General features: G+C 39.7%; 3 protein-coding genes and 1 long non-coding RNA gene across 4 annotated transcripts in view; 1 reads left to right on the top strand and 3 right to left on the bottom strand.

The window, feature by feature from the left end:
• LOC145436426 (protein NLRC5-like) overlaps window positions 1–20,022 on the top strand; it is a 233,178-nt gene that overhangs the window by 84,630 nt on the left and 128,526 nt on the right. The gene's annotated exons all lie outside the window — the stretch shown is intronic.
• On the bottom strand, window positions 1,167–5,195 carry LOC145449548 (uncharacterized). The gene is made up of 4 exons (XR_013918285.1): window positions 4,749–5,195; window positions 4,361–4,508; window positions 2,522–2,701; window positions 1,167–1,626 (listed from the first exon to the last, which is right to left on the bottom strand). It is a non-coding gene; the product is annotated as an uncharacterized LOC145449548 (long non-coding RNA).
• On the bottom strand, window positions 8,139–8,906 carry LOC145438153 (uncharacterized). The gene is made up of 4 exons (XM_080315535.1): window positions 8,833–8,906; window positions 8,576–8,702; window positions 8,402–8,522; window positions 8,139–8,341 (listed from the first exon to the last, which is right to left on the bottom strand). The coding sequence occupies exons 1-4, from the start codon at window positions 8,904–8,906 to the stop codon at window positions 8,139–8,141; spliced, it is 525 nt and encodes a 174-aa protein (XP_080171661.1).
• LOC145449536 (uncharacterized) lies at window positions 9,032–10,028 on the bottom strand. Its single transcript, XM_080327927.1, has 3 exons — window positions 9,933–10,028; window positions 9,687–9,866; window positions 9,032–9,632 (listed from the first exon to the last, which is right to left on the bottom strand). Exons 2-3 carry the CDS (start codon window positions 9,797–9,799, stop codon window positions 9,380–9,382), a joined length of 366 nt encoding a protein of 121 aa, XP_080184053.1. The 5' UTR covers window positions 9,800–9,866; window positions 9,933–10,028; the 3' UTR covers window positions 9,032–9,379.

Raw genomic sequence — 20,022 nt, 5'->3', positions numbered from 1 at the left:
ATAAACAGTCAGAAAATGAATTTTATTCCAAATAACATCACACTATATGTCGAAATTGGGTAGACTTTTAATATTTCGAAACGAATTTTCCACCTGTATTTATTGTCTTGAAAATTCTCGTCTTTGATTGCATATGAACGTGTGCCGAAAGTCCATTTCCACAAAGATATATTGGTGGCGAATGTAATAATAACGCGTAACGCTTCCGACGATAGCTTTTGGTGTGTGTTTGTTATGAACATATCATGTCATCATGTTTATATAGTCATTTCTATCTAGCATCTCATCTTGAAGGTATTTAGTGATTATATCACAGAAGAAAATGGATTTCGTGACGGCGCGGTTTCAATTCCTTCATTGGGACATACCAGGAAAAAAGTTCAGGAACTTCTATTTCTAACGAATGTTTACAAATTTGCTGCGACTGACAACTGCAAATCCAAATTGCTATCTCCAACATTTAATTTTTCAGAAACCTTAACAAAACATTTATAAACAGTAATATATGTTTGCATCAGCATGCTATTATGGTAAGTTGACAATAAAATGAGTTTGCACAGTCGGATATTTCATCTCAGACGACCATTTTAATGACGTGAGTCCTAAAGTTTTAGTAATTATGAAGCGAAGCGAAAACTGTCCCATGCTTTTCCTAATTAAAAAATGTAAATTAGGTTACCAATGACTTTAGCCTACAATGACCAGAGGCTTCGCAGACCCCCTGAAAATGCTTCGTGGACCACCAGGGGTCCGCGGACCCCCAGTTGAGAACCACTAGTCTATAGAAAGAGTCTATGTTCAAAATCTTGAATTTGAGGATATTATCGCTGATTTTGCATCGGCAAAGCCCGAAAAGTTAAGTTTTGAGACGGCTATTGATTTTCTATTTGCATAATACATTCGTTCGCTATTTCTTGCCATGAATCTATATTGATATTAGTTGCGGTCTACTTAGGGGGCGGCATTTTGAGCGAGAGCCAGGGGCGGCAGCACATGCTGCTACGCCAGTGGATGCATGTATAATATGATTTTTTCGAGGATTGAAATCATACGCTCCTGGCAATTGAAAGGTACCATTTTCCACTGAGGAATCCTGGCAACTGAAAGGTACCATTTTCCACTAAGGAATCCTTGAAACCTAGATTGGCCGTGTTGCAGCATACCCCAGTAAACACAGTACAGACCAAAGATGTAGAAAGCCGAGCCCGATATAGTAGATATTAGATCTCGGCAGGTCGTAGAAAGGGGGATTTTGTGTCGACTCAATTCAATGTCTTTTCCATGTCCTTCAATAATGTAAATATTATGCAGATGCTACAGCCTTAAAACATGGTGAGTAGGATGTAGATCCTACATTAAAAGAACATCCTGATATAATAACCTGTTTTCTACCACCGGGCATAACCTGATCACGGCTGCGTACACACACACACACCACATTATCTACTACATATTAATCACACTTGCGGTAATTTAATTCAAAACGAATTGGCAAGTAAATAATGCCGGTGTAAAAAATGAAACGAACGAAATTACTTGTAGGGCTACAACTATGAGAACAGTCAGTATTCAGAAGGTTTCATCGTCTGATGATGATAATCCCTCTGGCGTTTTCTTTTCAACACGCTGTAGAAATAAAATGAAAATGATGATTATTAGCTAAGACATTCGGTACTACGAAAATGGCACAGGTAGCGAGTAATGAATGACTCCTACATTTTTTTCACCCATACTTACTAAAATGGATTTGATTCTGGACTATTTCCACTCAAGTTTTAAAGTTCTTATTATTATATTTTTTATTATTATATCACTAGAGAACTGACTTCAATCGCCACTTCTACTTGATTATCAAGATCAACGATGACTACTTCAGCAATCTTTGAAAACAGCCACTAACACAAAAAGAATTCTTGACTAAAATTTCTTCACATTCTGTCAAAAATGATCAATTCAACAATCCAAATGAATCAGTTATTTGGCAGCTAGTTGGAGAGATATATACTCAAGTCTAGAAAGTGGAATGATACTCTGCCTGGAAAGCTGAAGACCTAACAATATTGTGTACAGAGAACAAAACATTTGAGTGGCAGCACTGGTATAGACATTAACAAATTATTAGAATTGACAGCAAGATAACCAGCAAGATATTAAAATGAGAATTAGTGCAGTTTCGTGGGCTGTAGTGATACTCAACGAGTAATTGACCTAAGCAGAGAGCAAAACGTTGTAAAAAAAGCGAGCGAAACCTCCGACAAATGATATGATAAAACATTAGAATCGACAGTCTTACTAGAAGCAGAATAACAATCATGAGGGGTTAGAGAACAGAAGCCCGGGAAGTGACCATCAGAAATTACTGCATACTGGCCGAACAAATCCATGACCACTAACAAATGGTCTTTTAATAGTCAATATTGATACCAAATGACACCACCCCTATTTCACCGCAACATTTAGCAAATACAGCGCTGGAGTCAACCTTATAAAGCGCAATCCAAACGCCCATTAGTTTTCCCACCTACTACTTCGCGCTTCGCGCATAGAAATACGCATTAAAGCGAATGGACGCGACTTGTCACAGTCTTGCTATTTCTGCTCCCTTTTTCTCTTCCTTCCTCTTGAGGAGAGAAACAGTCGGCCGCGTTTACGGATCGTGAATTCCCAGCTTAAGGGTGATTCTTCCTCCAATGGTCAGCACCTTGAAAATTGAGAACAATGTTGTTGCAAAATGCATGGCAATTTGAAAGTTACATCATTCTAATTATTCCAGTTATGGCCGTGAATCGTTACAAGTGCGGTAACCATAACAATTATTACTATACTTCAACTACAAATACAATATATTGTATAAAATAATTACTAATTCTTTTACGTTGATCGAGTCCCAAATGAATGAAATATGTCAAAGAATTTGGTAAATTTTTTTGTATAATTTGACAGATTCCGAAATCTTTTCAAAGTGCACCTTTCAAAAATTAAAAATTTGATATCAAGACTCCCAACATTTTACAAATCGAAGCTGGATGGCTTTACCAATACAAGCGAACAGTTTGTATCGCAATTGACGATTATGTAGAGAACGCTGCGAGACATGTGAGTAGGCCTACCCTAAAACGTTTCTCCGACATGGACATTAGGGCTCTTAAAAAATGACTTTTTTTCTCAAATCGTTCTGGCTACTTGATAAAATTGTTAGGTTACCTAATTCAAGCCTACACACCAAATTTGGTTCAATCCCAACCAGTAGCCGCATTGCTACAGGAAAAGAAAGTTTCTATTTAATATATAAAAATAAATAGAAAAAATTTGAAAATTTTCTGTTCACCCCATGAAAGTGTTAGGTTATGTATAGAAACGATGTTTATCAAATTTGGTTCGATTCAAACAAGTGGAAGCGGAGTTATTGCCATCGAAAAATTCGGATTTTAATAAAATAGTATTTACGGTGGGCACCACTATAATAAATAATTAAAGAATTGTGTCACGCTGTCATACTGTTTTACGCAACCGTTGTTATGCACTGCATTGTTGCTGTGTTCTGGCTCCATTGATGTTATTTCTAAATTCGACATTAATGCGTCTTAATTCTCCATCTGGTTTTGAATTCAACTCTGTTTTGCTTCCTTTATCGTGCCGGTAGCTCTTTCATAGGCACGCGAAAAGTTCTTCGGGTTTCAATAACGTTTATCATGAAGGTACTTTTGAACACAGTATTAAAATTTTGTACCACCAACCAGTTATTTAATTACTATTTATCTTCAAAGTAAATGCTCATTGCATGAAGCAGGGTTGTAAGACTCGAGTCAGGATTTTCTGTTGACTCGACTTGACTCAGGTCATCTTCTCAAAGTACTGAAATGACTTGACTCATTGCGCATGACTTGAGACTCAGACGGCCAAGACCGACATTTCATGATTATTTCAAAGAATAGTACAGCAAATCGCTATTGGGATTTCGTCTATTGATACTGGTATTTGAAAATGCGGCCAGAAACTGCTAAAAGTAAGGAAGATTCGTATACTATAAATGCGACCCACTCGATATCACAAAAAACATATAAAAAGTTGGTTTAACAAGACTTAAATTGGAAACTGAGCAGCTAACACAATGACTCTGGCTCGAGTCATAATACCATAACTCGGACCTCTGCTCGCTGACTTGGACTCGGACTTGACTCGGTGGTGAATTGAAAATGACTCGAGTCAAAACTATAAAAGTGAGATTGACTTGCGACTCGGAGCCTTGCGACTTGGTTACAACCCTGGCATGAAGCCTCAATAGTTACATGAGTGGGGTGACGGGGTGACTAGACAAAGAACACAGTGACATTTGCAGCATATCATGAATGTCTCTTACTATATGTGATCTTGTTCAAATGGAGGTTGATGAAAGCGTATTTCCCATTCTTTCCGACTCTGCTATAATTTCACCAGACTGGCAACCTTCTTCATGCTTTTTGCTGACTGACCAATATTGTCGCCGCCAACGGTACGAGTGCAAATGTCTGATATGTCAATATAGGAACAGAATTAGTTGACTGTTCATGACCGTCCACGTTCAGAGTTGCATCTCAAAGATGCTAAAATAAGCCTAAATATAATCCAAGCAATACGATCGTCCACTTTGACTGACTGAATTTCTAAAAATAATAAACATAACACCTTGATAGCTTCCACATCTTACGTTTATATATACCGTCTGCTATCGGCAAGCATTTGAAAATATCAAAACAGATTCAACATACCACATCTCTTGCAAAGGCTTTTGCTTTCATTCAATATGTCATCAAACTTCTTTAAATCCTCCTTTGTGGTGAGTGGCTTCGTTTTATCATATACAATCTATGGCGGAATAAAAGTTTCGGATAAGTTCTAAAACGAACACAATTTTCCACACAAAAGTCAATTGCCACATGAACTGCCAAATGCTACGGTCCCATTTTACAAGGTATGGCGAGGTAACGTAGTGGTACCCTCCATTATAGCTAAACACCAATGAATTGCGGGTTCGAGCCTGACACGTCGACTCCATAATTCCTACCGAAGTGTTGGCCGTTTATCTAGGCTCCTCCTCGCCATCTGATCCGCATGGCCATGTCTTAAAAAGCCTAGGAGTGGGCCGTGCTATAAGTGGGCAGATGGTTGCCGATGAACTCGGCACTTGGTGAATTCGGCCCTCGGGAAATTGTGTAATGAAGTCTATGAACAGCTATTAATATGAATTAATAAACTAATAATAGTATTATCAAGTGATTCGTCAATCTTGTAAGGAGGTCAGGGCATCCGTAGATCACGCAGTCACGGCGTGATTAGATCACGGATTGCGTAGCCGCGGGAAATAACGCAGCGCTCATATACCGACCACGCGCGGTCTGCTTGGAATCGATGGCGTGAGTGACGGGCCTGTGTAATGTAAGTTTTGAGAAGATGGATCTTGGCGTTGTATGTGAGATCGAAACTGTGGAAGATCAAGCGGCGCTTCTTCGTTTATCGATCACAAGCCAGTGTTCCTCATCAACAAATGTTTCGCATGATCACGTCAAAATAAATTATTTTTTGCCTTTGGAGAGACGATTCAACTCTGGGGTTAGGGTGTCTCGATAACAGGGTTGAAGGATCCCAAGATTACGAGATCTACCGCGAGCCACGACACGTTTAAATTTCCTTTTTGATACTGTTCATTCATATTAAATGCATTTCTAATGCGAAGGTGTTCTAGTGCCAATTCCTCCAAGGGCCGAGTTCACCAAGTGAAGAGCGTCGCGTTATTTCCTGTGATTACGCAATCTGTGATCTAATCACGCCGTGACTGTGTGATCTACGCATGCCCTGACCCCCGTACAACATTGACAACCACTCAAAGTGCCAAGTTCACCGGCAAACATTCCAGTAACCAATCATGGTGACCGGTACCACTACGAGATCTACCACGGCCGAATTCACCAAGTGCCGAGTTTGTGCGGCCGAATTCACTAAGTGCCGAGTTCACTGGTAATCGGGCAGATACGGAATGATTAATAATAAGAACCGGCCTGGTGTAAAATGACCAGTGTAGTCGAACCACCACCATGAACACCACAGACAAACAAACAAACATCTAACATGAAAAAAAATTACCTTTACAGCCTTTGACAAACACAGTTACCATTGAAATCAGCAATTTAGGTCTTATTCGAAAGCAGAATAACAACTGTTTTAGCGGACATATCAAATCAAATGTTGGAAAGTTCATGTATATTAGCCCAAAATATTATCTTACTGTGACCATATTCTATCAATATGGTCTGGCTAGCCAAATTCACTGGGCCAACATAAACAAGCTGCGTTTGGTTTCAACGATTAATAATCTTGTCACTGGATTCGAGGTATAATTGCACTCAAATATCAAATTTTGCTCCATTAATCAACATCAAGTTGAAAATGTCCATTCTTGCACCAACTTTTATAAAATCACGAATCAGTGTTCTACAGGTATGTATCTATATATGACTTATATACCTAGAAAATTCAAGCATAAATATTATGATATGCCATAGGTATAGGTACCGGTAATTCAGATGTTTGAAGCGACTTGGACAACTAGATAATTATAGTGGTCTAATTTCACTAAATTAGAGCGAAATGCCAGCAATATAATTGTAATCTAATTCGGAAAAAACGGTTTAGCTCTATAATAATACCAAGCCTGGAAAAGCTGAAACTTTTCTATAGTTGTCTACACCTGTTTTGCAGAAAGTCAAACAGCTCTAGGCGTCATATACTACAGGCAATTCAAAATACCCCATAAGCTATATGCTACTGCGTCTATACCTTCAACCCGCTACCTCAGTCAGTCACAATTCCTATATATTTACGGCATTTACCATACAGAAGGAGCGAACTATGCCTGGCTGCGACCTGTTGCGCGTCAAATCTTTGTCCGGCGCGATGAGTCGATGACGTAAAATTTGAATCGCCGAAATATTCTAGAAGTCACGCATCGATAATCATATTCCTAAACGTACAACATCTCACTTATTTAGTTATTCTCTGAATAAAACCATAGCAATTTACAACGTAGGGTAGCTGGCATGGAGACTTAATATGTGAACTTGTGGTTTATAGCTCCCCCTAGTGGGTGGGTAACCCAATACAAATATGACATAATAGAGGATGCGTAATGACAGTGTTACTAACAATGTCAGGGGCGATGTTATGCGGATTTGCTGTAAGTTGATCAGGATATATAGAGTATCAGATATCAGTATAATCAGATTAAGTTGATTGATATGGAATTCAGCGAAGAAGAATTGCTAAGAATATTCGATGACGTGAGTAGCCTATCTCGCTCTCGAAATGCATTCGTAATTGCTTCCTAAAACGTCTATAGGCAGCGGCAGCCTCATGTGCAATCATTCTTTCTCCCAGTAGATATTAGCATAGCAATCTACAACGTAGTTACGTGGATCAAAATCGACAATGTTGGTGCAGTACTCGGAAATGCTCCGCAAAGCATACTGTGGAAGTCGTACTACACCATCTGAAATGACAGTAAAGCGAATAATAACAACTGCCGCCCCAAAAATAATTCAATTACGGATGAATTCAAAATATTCGAATTCTTCAAAATCCACCATTGAAGATATTTCCATTACAAGTGATGACGAGAAGGTTTTAAAATATATGGCAGGCGCGTTACTGAAGTGGGGACTGCGGAATAGCTCGGGTGAAGATGCAAATTGGATTCGGTCGCAAATATCCTCAGACAGTTCATTACCATATGAATTCTCAAGAATTGACCGAGGATATTTGCTAGCACCAAAAGAGTCCTTTTTCGCGCTGATAGTGGAGGCAGAATACTCACTTCGAAGATTGATTTCCTCCAAATCAGTCAACGAGCATCAAATAATCAACAACCTGCATAAGAAAGCCGAAAGTTGGAACTCCGTCATGCAACTACTGATCACCCGTTTTATCCGTGCACGATCGCATATGCACTGGAAGCGGGTCCTCGAATACAGCAAGCTAGCGAAGTCCAAAAGTCGCAAATCTACTTCATCCCTCCGAAAATCATTGAAGGATTTGCACAAGTCCTAGTTAAATTAAGTTGAAATGCTAATCTTTATTTGATAAAAATTTTACAATAAAAACGTAACTTAATGCCATACATGCCATTGATCCAGGTAATTAATGAAGTCATTCTCTAGCCAATGTAAACGGTCGTCATCTGCGGAATAGAATGGTCGACGATCAGGTTTGAATTTTGATCCTTGAAATCCCGAATTCATCGCGTCGAACCACTTATCCATATGCAGGATAAATTTGGACAGGGCGGGTTCATTATCTCTTATGGCTGTACCTATGGAAACCAAATAGACTTAATTGCGAACGAAGAATTTTGTTCAAATTCATACGTCACCTAATGTAAATGAAAGTGTCTGCGCTGCCAGTCGGACATTCATTTTCTCCCAAGGCGTTGGAGAAATGTGCGACTCCGTTAAATGCGGATAGAACCGTAAATCACCACGAGCGATATCTGCCTGTAACTTTAAATGCAATCATACCATCATTTCCAAAACAGACTTTCACTCACCCTTACCAACTCTTTGATGGGCTCCATCACTATAAATCCATCGTTCCACATGCACCTCTTCGAGTTCAATAGGTTATTGCGTGCAGTTTTGAGCAGATGTGGAGGGTCTGGCACAAAATAGATGTACCTGAATACACAATTGAGTCAATGTTCCTGTACTTATCTCATCTCACTGCAAGGTGCATCACACATGAGAATAGAGCAAACAGATTGAACAAGGTGTGAACCCATAATGATAATTGCTCAAGAATTTCCACCTGGAAGGCTCGACGGGGTTATTCATCCGATATGGTGGGCTGCCATCTACCTCGGCATTGCATAACAGTTTCATGACTGACCGGTTAGCAGGCAAACCATCACCTTGACAAAGAAAAAAATCCAAAGTACCGCGATGGTAATACAACGAATAAGAACAGCCTCAATAATTTTGGAAAGTAACTTAAAGACCACTCCTATAATTGTAGCCTGTGTGCGATAAGGAATTTCAACCAGCAAGTTGCTCAATATCATAAATAAATCTTCTGTTGATGCCCCAACCGTTGGGTAAAAGGCCACTACGCCATCTAGCTTCTGGTTTGTGATACCTGGAAACAGTATTTACATATTTTAATTCAAGGATAGAAGGTCACGATAATACCTCTGATGAACACAGCCAGCATTTGAGAAGCCACTCTTGAAGATGATGACGATAAGCAATTGATATCTTCATTTTCATAATCCACAAAGCCTATCACATTACCACTTGATGATTGAAACACGAGATCCTCTACAATAAGAAGACAAAGATTGTAGTAGGCCTATACATCACATAATTGAACAATAGCCACCTTTGATGGTCATTTCGTCAAAGCATAATACAACAAACTGTTCATGAAAATTTTCTGAGGATTTATTGATAGCGGAAATTCGCTTGGCAACACCATCCTGAAATCCGGTTTTACATCTATTTAAAGCTTTCGATTTTTCGTGGCGAAGTGTCCTTGCTGACGGCAATACCATCACTTTCTGAACCAACCTGTAAGCGGCTGGCGATTTTGCGTATAACATCAAGCAATATCTACAATATAAGAAAAATGAGAAAATTCATAATGGTACACATGCAAGAACTGACCTAATCACTGAAGGTGGATATCGTCTGCCATGGAAGCTTTCAGACTGTTGCAAGCGTCGCTGATTATTCCACCACTCTTTCAAAAAATCATCATCTGTCGAAACATTCACCATCAATTCCTCCAGATTCTCGGACACAGTCAAACCATGCTCTTTCCACTCTTTCTCTAGATGACGGAATCTGGACGAATCGTAAGTAAACGAAACGGTACACAAATTCCATACCAATATAACTAAAACAGCATACCTAGATCTGTACTGGCAAACTGTTAATTTCAATCTATCCTTGCTACAGCTGGTTAAGGGAGCATTGCTGCTCAATGGCAAGTACTCTGTCTCTTCCTTCCTCTTTAATTTACGTTGAAGGTTTTCGGCGCATCTTACATGGAAGGCCATGCACGAGGTACAAATCGCTGTATGCCCTAGAAAAGCCACTTCACAATCTTGACTGAAGAATCTGTTCATAATACATTGTTGGCAAGGATGATAATATATATTAACTCAAGTGCCAGTACCTTTTTTGGAATACTTTACTGCCATTTTGTGCAGAGACAACATTTCTGCATGCCCAAGAGTTTTTGTCGTGAACTTCATTATAACCAGAGCACACGTTTGCGCTTAGGATTTTGCGCAGCATTTGCTCCAAAGTGTTGTTTTCAAATTTGAACGAGGTTGACAAATTACTTGCATAAACGCCACCGTATGCAATGCAAAATTTGATCATGCCGTCTACGTCATTAATAAGTATGCTTGCGGATGGTGATGCATGCAGAATATTATCGCTATAATACGATAAGTGAATTGAAGTGGATGATAACTGAAACATACGCCAACCATCAGTTGCTGATGTTTTCCACGAATTTACAATATCACCGATAGAGCAAATGGATGGTTTCGAATTGATTATAGGAGGTGAATACTTTGCAATTAATCGCCTTTCGCTGGGACATTTTGATGTGTGAGATTTTTGTGGTAAATTTAACGTTGGGAGGGATCCAAATTTAATACAACTTTTACAACTATTTTTTTGAATATCAGAGTCCTTGAAATGTCTGGAGCAGATGAAAGTCAATCCGTCTAGCACTTTCTTCTTGAACACCACGTCGTACCGTAATTTGAATATGATCTGTAAATAAAATTTAAAAAAACTCATTTTGTTGGCATAATAAAAAAATTATCGTTACTGAGTATGATAAAGTCCTAGTTCCTACTGACAAACGAATAATCTTTTCTACATAACTCAATACAATACAATACAATGTATGCCTGGTGAAACTTTTCAGCCCAATCTTTTGTCGGCATCCCAAACCTCATTCCTGTTGTAGTTGGAATCTTGTACAATCTGTTCTTGCCTGTACTAGAGCTGTTGCAATGTGGAAGGCAGCAATATTTACCACCTCTGCTTCTCTTGCGATCTGGAGCCATTGGCTAGCCTTCACTACCGCAATTCTGAGTTACTGAGATCAACTATATGAAAAATATATCCATAAAAAACAGATTATAAAATCTACTTGCACAAATACAGGCATTCGAGACGAAATATACCTACATCTAACATTTATTAGAACCTACAGCAACGTAATAATAAAGCTGAACAGGCTGCTTGTTACGCGAGTATGTTACCCACCCACTAGTAGTGCTGTCGGTCACAACATCGCGAGCTCTCAAAGCCTAGTCTCCATGCCAGCTACGTTGTAAATTGCTATGATAAAACTATTAGCATAGCCTTGTAAAGGCTATGCTATTAGCCATACTCGTTGAACATGCGAGATTACCGAAAGAGCGAATATATATATAATGAAGATCATATATATCAGAAGAAAACAAAACTGTTCGACCTTAGAGCAACAACACGAATATACAACACCGGTGACATCCTCACGCAATAAAACGAAGGGAGAACATTGTTTTCTAATGGATAAAACGAAGCTACCGCATGAGATCGAACAAAACCGGATAGGAATTCATCGTGATTGAATGTACCGACAAAGTCATCCTTTCTACGTATTTTAGTCATACCAGCGAGAGATAGAAAATTTGCATTATTAGGTTAACTACCGGATATAACGAAGCCTAATGCATGAGATGGAACAACACCGAGTATGAATTTATTCTGATTGAATATAACCACAAGACCATCCTACTACGTATTTTAGACATTCCCTCGACACTTAGAAAATCAGAACCTAATCGAGATGATCCCGGATGATCCTTTTACGGTTTTGTGTTTGCTGGGACGAGACATAGTACGAAGCTACGAACGTTAATGGAAATAACACATTTCCGAAGTCATGATCATATCCCACAATATTGTCAAGAGGTGCAATGTAATCGGTATGGTCGAGAAAATACCAAAGTATCTTTAATGTGATGGATAACAGGCATTATGTTTTTTGTGGAGCCATAAAAGTAATACATATTTGAACTTTGACATAGTACATTCTGTTGTGACGTCATAATGATTGATACTCGAAGTCTCGAACTAGACCAGAGATGAGCATTGGATTGGACTTGGATTGGACAGGATCAGGATTATAGGTTATTTTCGTCGGTACCGGATTGGACCGGATTGTGATTTTGAAAAAAAATGTCGGATCCGGATTGTGATTTTTCAAAAATAGGTTGGACTTGGATTTTGAGCATTTTCGAAATCCGGACTCGGGCACGTTGGTTTCGTAACCAGAAGTGAGGGGCGGCTGGAGAGAAGAATTATTGCAAGTGTTGCCTGACGCATTTAGAAGCCAAATTACGGAACTTTTGCAAATTTTCATGCTGGTTAGCACCGCTCTTTCCGCTGGTCCGTCTTTTAGGGATGCACGTATGGCACATTGGCACTTTCGAATTTCTTCAATCAGAGCAGTGTAAATTTGTCAACAGCGCATTAGATCTACCAAAGGGGATCACAGCCTCGGAAATCCAGCCTCGGAAAATGACGGGGGATCCGAGCCTCGAATCGGTGAATGCACGCGTACACACTCACGCGCAGGCTAGATGCCAGTTTACCGCGTCATTGTTAGATACTCGATTTTGATGGACGAATTACTACTCCGCTAATTGAGACCCGATAACGAAACTCATAACAGTGTTAGCCAACATCATTAAGGTGTAGCATACCAAATTTCGTCAACCATTTTAGGATGAAACGCCTTCAAAACCAACGCCGTCCAACATCGACTTTTCCGTTACATCTGTTTGCGGTAGCGTGGCACGCACCTATACGTAATCAACTTTAATATCGAAATTTGCCATTTCCCCAACTCGAAATTTGGTACGCAGTTGTAGGACATTATGACAATGCAACATACCAAATTTCGTAACATATTTTATGTCGGAACACCTTGCAAACTAACGCAGTTCCATACCGACTTTTGCGTTAATCTATTTTACGGGAGCATAGCACGCACAGTCGCACATATACACAGTCAACTTTAATATCGTTACGGGACTGTAGCACGCACCTATACATAGTCAACTTTAATATCGAAATTTGTCATTCCCCCAACTCGAAATTTGGTACGCAGTTGTAGGACATTATGACAATGCAACATACCAAATTTCGTAACATATTTTATGTCGGAACACCTTGAAAACTAACGCAGTTCCATACCGACTTTTGCGTTAATCTATTTTACGGGAGCATAGCACGCACATATACACAGTCAACTTTAATATCGAAATTTGCCATTCCCCCAACTCGAAATTTGGTACGAAGTTGTAGGACATTATGACAATGCAACATACCAAATTTCGTAACACATTTTATGTTGGAACACCTTTAAAACTAACGCAGTTCTATACCGACTTTTGCGTTAATCTATTTTACGGGAGCATAGCTTGTATACCTATACAGTATACATACTCAACTTTAATAACATAAAACCACTTAGCACAATTAGCGTTAAACAAAATTATGGCAAAGCCGAATGTGACATCTCGTAATTATGAAGGTGCCATTATATGAACAAAGAGATGTTGCAAAATACTTTAGTGATTATATCCGCTCGTAAGCTGCTGTGGGATTTGAGAAGCGACTTTCAAAGTTTAAAAATCCTCGCGAGCGCGAGGCGAACATGTATGACGAAGTAGCGTGAAGCCAGATAGCTATAGCTATGTAAGACAATCCTAATTTCGCTATTGGTCTGACGCTGAAGTATCATCTAGGTTCTGTGCATCTGAAAAAGGCAGCTATCTTCGTACATCTGTTATAATTGGTTAGGCCAGGTCGTAGAGGCTATAGCGTGTACCTTTACAAGTGTAAATACTTCGATAACACACACTGTGTAATCAATGTTTAATGAAAATATTACCAAAGAAAAAAATATTGAATCACACTTATAGAAACAAAATGTCATCAGTGTCCTTGGTCTGTACAGTTCTCGCATTTCCAAACCGATGCTTGAACATCTTTTGGTATCTTGTTTTTTGTGCATGATGGATGATACCAGTTGTTGCAATCTGAACACTGAATATAGGAACCGTAGTTCGAGAGTCTGCACTTGCAGTATAAGTTGACCGACAGTTTTTCGCGAGGCTCTTTGACTCTTCCGGTCATTTCTGAGGACAAATTGATCAGAGTTTTATCCCTGAATCCCGCTGCAATTAATTCGCGTATATCAGTTTCACTGACACAGCAAGTTGTGGGATTTTTTCCGCGGCATAGGGCTTCTGCGAAAGCTATTGCAAATGGTCCACAGTTTCCTAAGCCAGCCGTCTGCATCTGAACATGTGGGAAATTGATCTCGACTTTGTCTTTACTTGGCCGAAGCAATTTTGTTATTTGAAAAATATCAAATTCGTCATAAGTGGCTGGAGCACTATCGAAAACATCGACTGTTTCGCAAATAGTTGGAAGTGAAAATATGTTTGAAACTGTGACCCAGTGATTCCGATGCACGTTGATGATTTGAATGAATTTTTCCTTTGGTGTGTAAACAGCACACTCCGTTGTACTGTAAGCACTGGAACTCTGGAGACCATCAATGTCTGGATACATCTGTTTCAAGATTTGCATGGATGAGTCGATGTGAACTGTGCAGAGCCAATTCCCCTTGCCTGTCAAAAGTTTGAAGTCTTCTTGCAACATACTTGTTATTATAGACGTTTTATTCAAGATCCCGAATCTTGCTGTCAGACCCGGCGGGGCAACATATCCCGTAATTTGAATTTCGTTCGTACAAGTTTTCCTGCTGAAATTATTTGTTCTGCACGGACCCTTGAGTGCTGGCTTCTTGGGTTTCTGAGAGTATTTCCCAATCTTCTTGCTTGGCAACGAATGTCTGTTCCTTTTTTGCCATTTTTCGGTCAGTTCTTTTTTGTATCTTCGTTTTGGATACATCAAACTCTCTTTGAATTCTCTCAACAGTGCTTCATTGAGAGAGTGATATTTGGTAGCAATCTCGTCAAGACGTTTGTAGCGACGGTTTTCCAAGCGAGCTCTTTTCAATTCCTGTTGATTTTTCTCCATTATCCCTTGCGTTTTGTTGTTGGTGGTGATATTTTGAAATTTCGAATTCGCAAGTTCCTTGTATTGCGATGAAAATGCAGCATAGACTGCGTTATCACCAAATCGACCAAGGTCTCCGGTCATCAAACTGGTCCAAAACGAAATTTTTGGAAATTGCTTCTTGAGAAATCCATTCACCAGTTCCGGACAATAAAAAGCATTCGTCACAATGTCCGTATCGTCAACTATTGACACCAATGCATTGCTCATACATTGATTGAATAGAATTGTAAATGGATTTTTAACTTCCAGCTGCTCCTCAAACACATCATCTGACACGTCATCAGGAATGTCACTAGGAACGGTTTCAGGAAGAGATAGGTAAGATATATCCACTTTGTTCTTCAACCATTCCCAAGTCGGCTCCTCAGCCAGGGCCGATGATTTGATGTTGAAAAGACGAACAACATGGTAGATATACACTTTCAACTCATCTAGTGAACCCATTTGGGCCATGCAACAGAAGATGCTCATGAATTCCCTTGGTCGCATTGGTAATTTTGAGAATTGTTGCTTGGTTGTAAACTTGGCACACATCCGTCTGAAATTGTTGACGATGTGACTGTAGCATAGTCTCAAAAAAGGCTTTTTCAGCATTGCTGGGGTGGCAGCTCCCGTTGCAACATGGTATGTACGTGAAGCATACTCAGCAAGAGACTCGCCCATGAACGCAGTTATGATTGAAATGATCAAGGCCATGCTGCCATCGCATATGATCAAGCGGGGTTTGATTGAAGCATCGCGGAATAGACTCGATTCCGCCATTGTTAATTGCTGAAGAAAGTCTGTGATACAAGCAACAGTATGCTTATTCGATACAAAGGAGGAAACTGCAAACGGGGCTTTGCCCGCTTGGGGATGACGAACCACTGCCTCATAAATGTAAAATGGAGCTTTATCAGGAAGGGGGCTTTGTATACCACCTGTAGCGTCTAGATACAGTATATCCCATTTAATTATGTCATGGTATATACGCACAGACTCCTCAGAATACAAAATGATGCCTGGTGGACTAGTAATTATTTTTTGTAAGGTTCCTTTAATTCGTTTCTTTTTTTTCCGTTTCCATGTCCTGTTGCTCGCATTTCAACAATGTCAGTGACGTCCAGATGTTTTCATCTTTCCGGTCGATTTTAAGAGCTTCATGTCTTAATTTCTTGAAAACATCTTTCGATGGAATACCATCTCTGTTTCCCGAATTATATTTTTCCGTGTCGACAGCTTTCAGTTTTTTCAAATACAAGACTCTTGGCGTGATGTATTCAATTTCATCGATCATTTGTTTCCTATTTTCATTTTTCATTTTTCTTCCTTTCCTTCCTCGATGTTTAATTTCTCCGTGATATTGTACATTGTAAAGTATACCGTCCATTGTTGTAACCCTGACAGTGTTATCACAAGCATTTACAAGCATTAACATCTCTTCGTTCATATAATGGCACCCGTATAATTACGAGACGTCTTCATTCGGTTACGCCATTGTTTTGTTTATTGCTAATTATGTTAAGTGGCCCCTTAAGAAAGCTGAGTATGTATCAGATTTGGACAACTAGATAATTATAGTTGTGTAATTTCGCTAAAATCGAGCAAAATGCCAAGTAATCTGGTTCCAATCTAATTTTCTAAATGTTGTTATGCTCTAATTCTAATTCTAATCTAATTGTGAAATGTTTTAAAGGTGTTCCATCATAAAATATGTTACGAAATTTGGTATGTTGCATTGTCATAATGTCCTACAACTGCGTACCAAATTTCGAGTTGGGGGAATGGCAAATTTCGATATTAAAGTTGACTGTGTATATGTGCGTGCTACGCTCCCGTAAAATAGATTAACGCAAAAGTCGGTATGGAACTGCGTTAGTTTTAAAGGTGTTCCAACATAAAATATGTTACGAAATTTGGTACGTTGCATTGTCATAATGCCCTACAACTGCGTACCAAATTTCGAGTTGGGGGAATGGCAAATTTCGATATTAAAGTTGACTATGTAGGTGCGTGCTACAGTCCCGTAACGATATTAAAGTTGACTGTGTATGTGTGCGTGCTATGCTCCCGTAAAATAGATTAACGCAAAAGTCGGTATGGAACTGCGTTAGTTTTAAAGGTGTTCCAACATAAAATATGTCACGAAATTTGGTATGTTGCATTGTCGTAATGTCCTACAACTGCGTACCAAATTTCGAGTTGGGGGAATGGCAAATTTCGATATTGAAGTTGGCTATGTATAGGTGCGTGCTACAGTCCCGTAACGATATTAAAGTTGACTGTGTATATGTGCGTGCTACGCTCCCGTAAAATAGATTAACGCAAAAGTCGGTATGGAACTGCGTTAGTTTTAAAGGTGTTCCAACATAAAATATGTTACGAAATTTGGTATGTTGCATTGTCATAATGTCCTACAACTGCGTACCAAATTTCGAGTTGGGGGAATGGCAGATTTCGATATTAAAGTTGACTGTGTATATGTGCGTGCTACGCTTCCGTAAAATAGATTAACGCAAAAGTCGGTATGGAACTGCGTTAGTTTTGAAGGTGTTCCGACATAAAATATGTTACGAAATTTGGTATGTTGCATTGTCATAATGTCCTACAACATCGTACCAAATTTCGAGTTGGGGGAATGGCAAATTTCGATATTAAAGTTGACTATGTATAGGTGCGTGCTACAGTCCCGTAACGATATTAAAGTTGACTGTGTAATGTGCGTGCTATGCTCCCGTAAAATAGATTAACGCAAAAGTCGGTATAGAACTGCGTTAGTTTTCAAGGTGTTCCGACATAAAATATGTTACGAAATTTGGTATGTTGCATTGTCATAATGTCCTACAACTGCGTACCAAATTTCGAGTTGGGGAAATGGCAAATTTCGATATTAAAGTTGATTACGTATAGGTGCGTGCTACGCTACCGCAAACAGATGTAACGGAAAAGTCGATTTTGGACGGCGTTGGTTTTGAAGGCGTTTCATCCTAAAATGGTTGACGAAATTTGGTATGCTACACCTTAATGATGTTGGCTAACACTGTTATGAGTTTCGTTATTGGGTCTCAATTTGCGGAGTAGTAATTCGTCCATCAAAATCGAGTATCTATATAACAATGACGCGGTAAACTGGCATCTAGCCTGCGCGTGAGTGTGTACGCGTGCATTCACCGATTCGAGGCTCGGATCCCCCGTCATTTTCCGAGGCTGGATTTCCGAGGCTGTGATCCCCTTTGGTATTAGATCTTATCAAGTGTTGTTTACGTGAGCACCTTAGGAACTACCGGTATTTGATGTTAGAATTGTAGAAATATGGAATTGATGTTCGCATATAGGTGCATATCGAAATCTTAGGTCGAGGTCACTTTATCTGCTGCCAAGGTGGCAAGTGGCGCTAGTGCAACAGCCTGTTTGTATAATGTTAACAATCCTTCGCCATCTGGGCTACTACCTATTATATTTCTCTTTCTTGGACACATTGATTTAGGTCGAGTCAAGATACTACTAGGTTTGCTGATTTATAGGAAAAGTTTGCCTAGTTCGTATGCTATATTCGTGCCACTTTTGCTGTTGTAGACTTCTAGATTTAACTTGAGTTGAATTCAACCCTATAGTACACTACAAAAAAATCAGACAAATTTGGTCTCAAATCGATTTTTTACAAAAAAAAAGTCTTAAAGACCAATTAGTCTTACCAAGTACTTTATGTCTCAAAAGTAAGCCAGAAATTGATCGAAAATAGTAGCAGTGCCTTGGGGGCATCCTTTTCAGTGTTAGGGGTCTGAGCGGAGGAGGGGCAGGATGAGAGAGACCAGAAATTGCAGTGTTGAGATGATCCTGTACTAAGTTTACAAGGTATTCACTAGATATAGTTATCAAGGTACATGCCACTTACTACTCACCCTGGTTGGAATTGGTGGCAACGTCACGCAGGATTTTCGGCACTTCTTCGTTATTCCCCACACATCGAAAAAATGATCCCCATGACACCAATAAATGTTTCCCCATGAACATAAACAGAAAAATTTATAAACGTCAAAATGAATTGTTTTTCGCGTTGGGGTGGGATAGACGGATATTAGGGTTGAGGAGAGGGGAGATATTAGGGTTGGGGGAGAGGGGGATATTAGGGTTACGTGAGGGGGATATTAGGGTTGAGGAGAGGGGAGATATTAGGGTTGGGGGAGAGGGGGATGTTAGGGTTAGGGGAGGTGGGATATTAGGGTTAGGGGAGGTGGAATATTAGGGTTAGGGGAGGTGGGATATTAGGGTTAGGTTAGGGTTATGATTAGGGTTAGGGGAGGTGGGATATCATGTCCCTAACCCTCTTCTCCAACCCTAATATCACCCCTCTCCCCAACCCTAACATCCCCCTCTCTCCAACCCTAAATCCCGCCTCCCCTAACATCACCCTCTCCCTCAACCCTAATATTCACGTCCCCTAACCCTAATATCCCACCTCCCCTAACCCTAACCTAACCCCAATATCCCACCTCCCCCAACCCTAATATCCCACCTCCCCTAACCCTAATATTCCACCTCCCCTAACCCTAATATCCCACCTCCCCTAACCCTAATCATAACCCTAACCTAACCCTAACCCTCCTAACCCTAACATCCCCCTCTCCCCCAACCCTAATATCTCCCCTCTCCTCAACCCTAATATCCGTCTATCCCACCCCAACGCGAAAAACAATTCATTTTGACGTCTATAAAATTTCACATGTTCATGGGAATCATTTATTGGTTTCATGGTGATCACTTCTGGATGTGTGGGGAATAACGAAGAAGTGCCGGATTTTCTGTTTAATTCCTTAATTATTCTATATAGAAAAGCTCTCATCACGCAGGA

The sequence above is a fragment of the Botryllus schlosseri genome, chromosome 1 (assembly GCF_051294905.1).
Source record: "Botryllus schlosseri isolate E-star chromosome 1, Bs_hap1, whole genome shotgun sequence".
In the NCBI taxonomy this organism is placed as follows: Eukaryota; Metazoa; Chordata; class Ascidiacea; order Stolidobranchia; family Styelidae; genus Botryllus; species Botryllus schlosseri.
The sequence above is the reverse complement of the archived record's forward strand: the minus strand, read 5'-3'. Positions and strand labels throughout refer to the sequence as shown.

Coding starts and splice junctions, on each gene's coding strand:
- LOC145449536 (XM_080327927.1), bottom strand. CDS start 9,799: ATGGTGAATGTTTCGACAGATGATGATTTTTTGAAAGAGTGGTGGAAT. Junction 9,633..9,686: donor TATCCACCTTCAGTGATTAG/GTCAGTTCTTGC, acceptor CTTATATTGTAG/ATATTGCTTGATGTTATACG.
- LOC145438153 (XM_080315535.1), bottom strand. CDS start 8,906: ATGAAACTGTTATGCAATGCCGAGGTAGATGGCAGCCCACCATATCGG. Junction 8,703..8,832: donor AACCCCGTCGAGCCTTCCAG/GTGGAAATTCTT, acceptor TTGTGTATTCAG/GTACATCTATTTTGTGCCAG. Junction 8,523..8,575: donor CCATCAAAGAGTTGGTAAGG/GTGAGTGAAAGT, acceptor TTAAAGTTACAG/GCAGATATCGCTCGTGGTGA.